The 9,205-nt window shown below is 37.2% G+C and overlaps 2 protein-coding genes across 2 annotated transcripts; both read right to left on the bottom strand.

The window, feature by feature from the left end:
- Positions 1–1,249: 1,249 nt before the first annotated feature.
- LOC142504911 (uncharacterized) lies at positions 1,250–2,250 on the bottom strand. The gene is made up of 2 exons (XM_075617751.1): positions 1,713–2,250; positions 1,250–1,569 (listed from the first exon to the last, which is right to left on the bottom strand). The coding sequence occupies exons 1-2, from the start codon at positions 2,248–2,250 to the stop codon at positions 1,250–1,252; spliced, it is 858 nt and encodes a 285-aa protein (XP_075473866.1).
- Positions 2,251–5,717: 3,467 nt separating this feature from the next.
- On the bottom strand, positions 5,718–6,371 carry LOC142504912 (uncharacterized protein At4g02000-like). Its single transcript, XM_075617752.1, has one exon. The coding sequence runs from the start codon at positions 6,369–6,371 to the stop codon at positions 5,718–5,720; it is 654 nt and encodes a 217-aa protein (XP_075473867.1).
- Positions 6,372–9,205: the final 2,834 nt, after the last annotated feature.

Below are 9,205 nucleotides of genomic sequence, written 5' to 3' on the forward strand. Positions count from 1 at the left end.
ACTATTAAGAGTCTATCAGCCTATCGGCCCGATCAGTCTTGGCTCACAGCCCAAAGGGGCCAGCTCGTTTCGACCCACCTCCAAACAGGCCGCCGAAATCACAACCCAACCCTCCCTTTTTTGGTGACAGGGAAAGTAACGACTCTAAGTGGAGCGCCACTTTTTAGGTTCTCCAGTGCTGAGACTCCTATATCAGCACCATGGGGTGTGCTTAGGCTCTTGTGCTGCTTCCTGGGTGCTTTTTGACATTTCCGAGTTTATTTTGGGGCTTATCTTGATTTGTTAACTCGGTATTTGAATCGATAGAAAATTTCAAGCTATTTTAGGATGCCTTAATTAATTTTTTATGAAATTGACTCTATTGGTTAAATAAAATTTGGAATTCTTTTCAATACATCCATGTTATTTTAACTCTATATGTATTTTAATATTCTCTATAATCTTGATATTTGTCGACACATATATTCTATCAAACACATTTAAATCATTTTGCATAATAGTTGTTTTATCTCTTCTTCTCCCAAAATTATCCATAATTGGGATAGTGTCTAACATTGTTTATTTTCTTTCTAATGGGATCTTATCTTGAGAATTAGGATGATTGGATTTAATCAAAACTTAATTTACATTCCTAGCCCTTAATTATTCATTTGGGCCATTATAGTAGGTTATGGGGGAGCTAGGCAGTTGGCGTGAGGGGGTTGGAGGCGAGCAGGAGACAAGGGGTGCGTTGGTTTCAGGGTAAGGAGTTGGTCTCTCATAGGCGAGCTCTCGGCCGTGGGATCATCTCGGATGAGCAAGCTCATAGCTAGAACATAGCATGGAAATATAAAGTAGATAGGATCTGGGCAAGTGGGTTAACTAGCTAGATATGTGCCACATGTGTCAATGAAGAGCAAAGGTTGTAGGGGGTTTGCTAGGGTGGGAAAAGGCGTAAGACGACTATATATAAAAAGTTTTGCTTAGGCTAGCTTTACGCTTGTTTTATCGTACATCACATGTTTGATCCCCACGTTTTTTTTGAGTTAAATATAAGATTTATTGATAAATAAGAGCATCTCGAGTTACAATATCACGAATGTGATTTGGTGGACTCGACCAATAACACGGGTTAGCATAAGATCGGGATTCCTTTGCCAAAGCATGAGCAACCCCGTTGGCTAACCGACTAATAAAGGCAATAGAAAAACTTGGTTCATGTTGCAAAATACTCCGACAATCCTATATTATAGCTCCAAAATCAGATTCGTCAACTTTTGAGAGGTAATATAGCCTTCACAATTATTTGAGCATCCATCCCAAAAATTACTTGGTTGAAATTCATTTCGCGGATCCATGAAAGAGCTTCACATAATCCCATGGCTTCTCCCTCCTTCACCTCGTATAGCCCTTCCATTACCATTGATCGACATCCAATACACTTTCCTTCAGTATCGCGGACTACCATACCAAATCTCATACTTCTAGTTTCAGTGAAGAATGTTGCGTCAACATTACACTTTAAGAATTGATATTGTGGTTTTCTCCATTCTGTAGGTGTTCTTCCGATTGCATTATTTTCCTTGCCCCCTGTTTTTTTTGTTTTATGGACAACCAATCATAAAGGAACTCCAGCGCATTAAAAACCGCCTGGTTGCGCTCTTTGATCGTATTTCTCCATAGTTTATTGTTCCTTTGTTTCCAAATGCTCCAGAGCACAGCTGCAAATTTACCTACATTCACCTTATCTCCTGCCATTAGTACCTTGAAGAACCAGTCGACAAAGCGATCAGCGTTTTTTGCACATTGGTCAACAATATCCTTCATATTTGAGATTGTCCAACATTGTGCTGCATAGGGGCATGAGACAAATATGTGCCATGTATTCTCCATATCCCTGGTACAGATCACACACACTAGAGGACAGTTTATTCCTCTCCTACTAAGGTTTGTTCTTGTAGGAAGACAATTTCGAAAGGCTTGCCAAAGTAAGGTTTTAAATTTTGCTGGGGCTTTGAACTTCCATAGCTCTTTCCATTTCTCTATGTTATTTGCAGTTCTATGTTGCTCTAATTCCGCCATGAGTATTTTGTAAGCACTTTTAACCGAGTATACTCCATCATTTGTTTGGTGCCATATTATTCGATCATGCCGCAACGTTGAAGGTAGTGTAATTTTCAATATTTCTTGTACATCTCTGCTAGTGAAATATTCGAGTAACAATTCATAATCCCAACTCTGACACCCCGGAATGAGAAGCTCGCTCACCATCAGTCCATTCAACTCCGGGTTAACAGGAGTAGACACAAAAAATTTGTTTCATCTCGCAACCGAGGGTCCTTCCATACATTAATATTATGGCCGGTCCCAACTTTTCACCTACATCCTTTATTTAGCAACATCTGTGCACTCCAAATGCTACGCAAAGTGAAACTTGGGTTATGACCAAGTTTTGCACTTAAAAACATCCCTCTTGGATAATATTTGGCTTTGAAGATTCTGTTGATTAATGCATTTGGAGCTGTGAGAAGCCTCCATCCCTGCTTCCCTAATATTGCTAGATTAAAAGCTTGCAAGTTACGAAAACCCAGCCCACCTTTGTCTTTCCGGATACACTTGTGCTCCCAATTCAACCAGTTAATTCCTCGGGTATTTCCTTGCTTTGAACTCCACCAAAATGAGTAACATTCTCTGGAGTTCCTCCAATAATGAAGTCGGCAGAAAGAAAGTTTGCATGCAATATGCCGGAATAGCTTGGCCAACGGCCTTTATCAAGATCTCTTTCCCTGCTCTTGAAAGTTTCTGCTTCTTCCAATGTTGAATTTTTCTCCATGTGTTATCTTTCAAGTTACTGAATATCGCTTGTTTCTTCCTACCAATCATTGACGAAAGCCCCAAGTATCGCCATGTATTCAACGGTTCCTCGATGTTGAGGATGTTAGTCAAAGTTGATTGTTGTTCCGGTGAGATATTTCGGCTAAAGAACATAGCAGACTTAGAGAAGTTAATAGCCTGTCTAGAGGCTTTTTCATACTCATGAAATATATGTTTCAATGCCATACATTCAGCTTGGTTAGCTCGAAAAAGAAGATACTATCATCGGCAAATAATAAGTGTGAGATAATGGGTGCACCCCGGCAGATTTTGACTCCATGGATCAGGCCACGTGCTTCATTTTTACGCAAAAGCGATGTCAGCCCCTTAGCACATAATATAAACAAATAGGGAGAGAGTGGGTCTCCTTGTCTTAGCCCTCGATAAGGGATTATTGGTTCAGTATATTTGTTATTCCATAACATATGATATTTCACTGAGGAGACACACATCATCATGATATCTTTCCATTTTTCTGCAAATCCCATTTTAGTTAATATGCCTCGCAAGTACCCCCAATCGACTGTATCGTAGGCCTTGCTAATATCTACTTTCACTGCCATTTCTCCTTTAACACCTTTTCCTTTCACTTTTATGTAGTGAAAAATTTCAAATGCAATCAAACAGTTGTCCGTGATCGATCTTCCTTTCACAAATGCAGATTGAGAATCAGAGATAATGTTTGACATGATATTTCTCATTCTGTTTGCCAATACTTTTGAAAAGATTCTGTACAATACATTACAAAGCGCAATAGGTCTGTAGTCTGTCACCTTTTATGGTTTCTCGCACTTTGGAATCAAGATAACGTTTGTATCGTTTATCTTGGAGGGAAGTTGTGTCTGTTTTAACCTCGTTTATCTTGGAGGGAAGTTGTGTCTGTTTTAACCACTTCAAGCTTGTCTGAAACACATCTATCCCCACGACGTCCCAAAATTTTTGGTAAAAATTTGGGTTGAATCCATCCGGACCCGGGGATTTGTTTGGATCCAATTGAAAAATCGCTGTTGTAAATTCTTCCATCGTGAAAGGAACTAAGAGCATATCATTTTCTGCTGCTGTAATTCCGGTGGGCATAGTGTCCAAAACCGAATCACACTCTCCGGTACTTTGTGAGAATAGACTGACAAAGTATTCATGAATCATCTCCCCCATTCTAGTTTCATCCTCAACCCACATCCCATTGTCCTCTTGTAGCTTCTCAATTCGTTTTTTCCTTCTTCTGGATGAAGCTTTAGAATGAAAAAAAACGCGTATTTGAATCTCCATCCTTGAGCCAATATCATTTTGTTCTCTGTTTGCAATACATTTCTTCTTTCATCAGTAAATTAACAAGCTGGTTCTTTGCATTTTCGTATTGTTCTACCGAGTTTGAATCAATTCTCATCCTCAGTCATGCTAATCGCATATGACATGCATTTATTTCCTTTTGGAAATTTGTTGTTTTATTTTTGCTCCATGGTCTTAAAGATTCTGCACAATGTGTAAGTTTAATGCTTACATCTTGTGTAGTTGAGACATTCCATGTTTGCATCATAAGATCCTTGAGGTCCTATTCCTCTAGCCATCTGTTTTCGAATCTGAATTCTTTTCGGTGATCATAGCTCACTGAGTTTTTTGTATTGAGACAAATGGGTGTGTGATCTGATATTGGAGCAATTAAGTTTCCTAACTTTGCCCGAGGGAAAGTTTCAAGCCAAGATGCTGTAACCAAAGCTCGATCTAGTTTTTCCTCAATCATAGATGTTGTGCCTTTACTTCTAACCCATGTGAAGGGATATCCTTCCGTCGGTAGATAAACCACATTCTGTCACAACTTCTTGAAATCCCCCAATGCACCATGCCGGGTGTTCCAATCTCCCTCTCTTCTCCTCATTGCTAAGCAAGTCATTAAAATCACCTATACATGCCCATGGAATATTTGATCTTGCATGTAGTGTTCTCAAAAACTCCCACGAAGCTCGTCTTCGATGTCTTTCCGGAAAACCATAGATACCCGTTAGTCTCCATTTACCTTTGCAAACATCATCAATTTCCATATCAATGTGATTTATGAAAAATTTGTTATGGAGCAGTTTATGTTTTCTTTCCAAAGAACACCCAGTCCTCCACTACGGCCCAGCCTATCAACTCCAAAAAAAAATCAAAACCCAACTGACTTCGAATTTCCTCTATTCTGTTTCCATGTACAAGGGTCTCAATTAAAATTACTACATAAGGTTTGTGAGTTCTCACTAATTCACATAGCACCGGAATGGCACAGGGATGACCCAAGCCCCTGCAATTCCAACATAACGCTATCATGGTTGTCGGCAGGCCCGAGTCTCGGGCCCTGCCGATAAAAAAATCTCACCTGGAAATAGAGAATGTTCCTTGGTTGTGTTCAGAACATATTCGATATTCTTTAAGTGGATCACTGCATTTGGTGTTTTTGGGTCCAACTCCATATTCATATTATGGCCTTTATCAACTTGGGCTTCCCTTCTCCTTTTGCGGTCTTCATTAAGTTCTATTCCCTTGTCTTCTTCGTGGATTATCTCTTGATTTGGTGTCTTTTCCTGATTGGACGTTTCCTTTAATATTGTTCTACAATTTTGCACATTTCCTGGAATATGTTCCCCCGATTGCATTGAGGGAATTCCTGAAAATATGAGATTTTGATATGATCTCAGATTTTCTTCCACCGTCGTTCTCCTATCATCGTTATCGTATTCGCCATGATCATTGGAGCTCGGTGTTGCTATCATATGGTTGGATTCACGTAGCCATTTGGAATCCCGCATGTTCGCCAATCTCCTATCTAGAGCCCTTGGCCATGTACCCCATTCACGTTTCATATTTTTATCTGGAGATAAGTATAGTGTCTAGCAGAATCGTTCGGTGTGTCCCAAGCATCCACATACAAAACAGAATGACCCAAGTTTTTCGTATTTGAATTGAACAATTATCCAGTCGCATCCTGCTTTCTTAATTTTCTTGCATCTTTTCAAAGATTGTCTGACATCAATTGCCACCCTGATTCTCATATATGTTCTCCATGCTCCAGAATTATTAGTATCGTCATATTCCAGGAGAGTACCCAAGAACGCACCCGGTTGTTTTCCTATGCTTTCAGAGAAGTATCCAATCGGTAGACCATAAATTTGAACCCAAAAGTTCAATGAAAAGAGAGGAACATGCATCGGCAGCTCTCCTTCTTGTAGGTGGTGCAGGATGATGAATTGATTATCGAAGGTCCATGGGCCTCCTTCCAGAATTCGTTCCAGATCCATTTGATGAAAAAATTGGAAGAGAAGTCGATTATCTCCAATTTCACTGATATGGACTCCCCTAACAGGCCGCCATAGATCTGCTAATATGTTCTTCATAGCCTTGAAATTAACATTTCTATCCGTCAATACGCATCCAACCAAAACCAAGTTTTGGCCTTCTGTTGGGTGGTCAAAGCTTGTGGAATCAAATATTAGTTCCTCCTCCTCATCGCCTATGAGGGAGAGATCAGCCAGAAGTTCATTCATATTTGGTAAAATCTAGTCAAGGAATCAGCCTCTCACCAAGATGGAGAGGAAACAATTCACGCTCTCAACATGGAGAGAATTTATCATAACACATTCCTACTAATCCCCACGTTTTTCCTATGAATTGTAAGATTTAATAATATCATTATTCATTCATTATACTCATACACTACAAGAAAAACACATATCAACAACTACAAGAAAAACACATATCATTCATTTTAATTTTTAACAACGGTTTTAACAAAACCATTGTCGTAGCCCTAAAAAACCCACTGATAGACAACGGTTTTTAAAAACCATTGTCTTTGATGTGTCTACGACAACGGTTTTTAAAAACCATTGTCTATTAGCATTTTTTTGGGCTACAACAACGGTTTTCAAAAACCGTTGTCTAAAAGCTTTTTTTTTTGCTACAACAACGGTTTTAACAACCGTTATCTATTAGCGTTTTTTTTTAGGCTACAACAACGGTCTTTCGGATAGTTTTTTTGGGCTACAACTACGTTTTTTCAAAAACCGTTGTCTATATAAGATTCTGTCAAGGGTCAAAGACAACGGTTTGTGTAAACCGTTGTCTTTCGGATGGTTTTTTAATACGACAACGGTTTTTTAAAATGTTCTCGTTTTTTAGTGTTTTATTTGGTTAACGACAACGGTTTTTGAAAAAACGTTATCGTAGTTTAAAATTTTTTTTAAAAAATAGGTTAAAATGAGCGACGGTTTTTCATAAACCGTCGGGAAAATTAGCGATGGTTTAAGACAAAACCGTCGCTAATTTTAACTCAGCGACGATTTAAAATAAACCGTCGTTATATTTAGCGACGGTTTCTAAAATAACTGTCACAAATTTAAATTAGTGACGGTCCACAAAACTGTCGCATTGTTAAATTCGTGACGTTTTAAAAAAATCCATCGCTTAATTTAGCGACAGTTTCAATAAAACTGTCGCAATTTTAAATTAGCGACAAAACAACCGTCGCTAATTTAAATTTTGCGATGGTTTGGAAAGAATACGTCGCTAATAGCGACAGCTTTAGCTGAACCGTCGCTCATTAGAGACGGTTTAATTAAATCTGTCGCTTTTAGCGGCGGTTTATACAAAAAGCGTCGCTAATTGCAAATTGCCTATAAATACTGCATCCTTGGTCATTTATTCCCACAACAAATTCATCTTTCTAAGTGTAAGATTTTAAATATTATTTTAATTTAACAGTAAATTTTTTTTTATTTTACGGAAAAATTTAGGGACGGAAATCATACTGAGAAACCGTCGCTACTTAGCGACATAATTTATATAATTAGCGACGGAAAATTCGCTAGTTTGCGACATACATCATATGATAAATAGGCGCTAATAGCGACGGTTTTATAAAAGCCGTCGCTATTAGCGACGGTTTATTTGAGAAAAATCGTCACAAAATTTAGTTTAACAACGATTTTTCAATGCTACGACAAAGGTTTTTCACCGTCGTCTTTAGACGTCTACAACAACGGTATTTCACCGTTGTCTTTGAGCGCACCATTTAACCACAGGGCCTTTAACAACGGTTTTACAAGACCTACGACAACTCGTCTTTGACGTCTACGACAACGGTTTTTCACCGTTGTCTTTGAGCGCACCTTTTAACCACAGGGGTTTTAACAACAGTTTTATTTGGCCTACGACAATGGTTTTTAACCGTTGTCTTTTGCCTTTTTTTTTTTGTAGTGATAGTTTGGTAGCGACGTAAGCTACTCGCTAAAGATTATTCTTAGTCTCTGACATGAAAATCGGAAAAGACACGTTAGGACAGCCACTCATCAGCCTTTCTAAAACTTTTCTAGTGATTTTAGGGCTACTCTGGGCCCAAAATCGTAGCTCGGGTTAGCTCTAATTATGAGAGAAGACCATCTAATTCTAGTGAGTATTGATATTGATTTTAATAATGGTCATATTTATTTGATTAACCAATGATATTGTAGATGCAACAAGAAAAAATGGTTTATTATTATATACATCAATTGCATATTTTTTTTTAAAAAAAAATGGTTACTCGAAAAATCAGCTTAGTAACTAGTAAAATGAAAATTCAAAATATATTGATTTTTTAAAAATTAAGATTTAAACCGAATATGGTCAAATTAAAATTTACTATACTTATACAAAATCATCAGTATATTATTCATATTTTGATCCTTGCATATTAATATATTATGTACAAAAACATGGTATTTTCCTATATGTAATTTTAAAATCTTATAATTACTGAAATTCGTAAATATTTTTGTAGATAACGAATATTTAGTTAATTTGTCATGTTGACTTCACCATATGTTTGCAATTCCTTACTCATTAATTTTGAAATTTCCATATACATCAATTTATTCAAAATTTTGATAATCTTTTTCATAAACGTTTCAACAAAATTCAACTTACTTTTATGAATATATGTGAAAAATGAGTTATATTTTATCGTGATTAATATTCCATGTTATTTTATTTCGATTATGTCGTTCTACGACGATAAATTCAACAACGGTATCCTTCTCCAGAAAAAATTATACGCTGATATTAATTTGGTATGTCGGCGCTACGTTTAATTATTGATCTACATAATTATTCGACTAACGAAAATAAAAACTACTCACATGTCTCATATCAAACGCATTCGTAATAAGCACACACAATTTAATTTTCATAATCTGATTGTAATTGCAAAACATTTTACTAAAGACAGCTTAGTTACTAATTTACTAAAGACATTTTGCTTATAAATATGGACATGCAACTAAGTAAAAAATCACATAAACAGCATCATAAGTCTACTGAACCAACATTATTAAGTAGAAAA

Source organism: Primulina tabacum, chromosome 10 (assembly GCF_025594145.1).
Source record: "Primulina tabacum isolate GXHZ01 chromosome 10, ASM2559414v2, whole genome shotgun sequence".
Lineage (NCBI taxonomy): Eukaryota > Viridiplantae > Streptophyta > Magnoliopsida > Lamiales > Gesneriaceae > Primulina > Primulina tabacum.

Excerpts from the sequence above, each read along its gene's own strand:
- LOC142504912 (XM_075617752.1), bottom strand. The coding sequence starts at position 6,371 with ATGAATGAACTTCTGGCTGATCTCTCCCTCATAGGCGATGAGGAGGAG.
- LOC142504911 (XM_075617751.1), bottom strand. The coding sequence starts at position 2,250 with ATGGTGAGCGAGCTTCTCATTCCGGGGTGTCAGAGTTGGGATTATGAA. Across the intron at positions 1,570-1,712 it reads AGGAGATAAGGTGAATGTAG|GGGGCAAGGAAAATAATGCA; the intron begins GTAAATTTGCAG and ends CAAAAAAAACAG.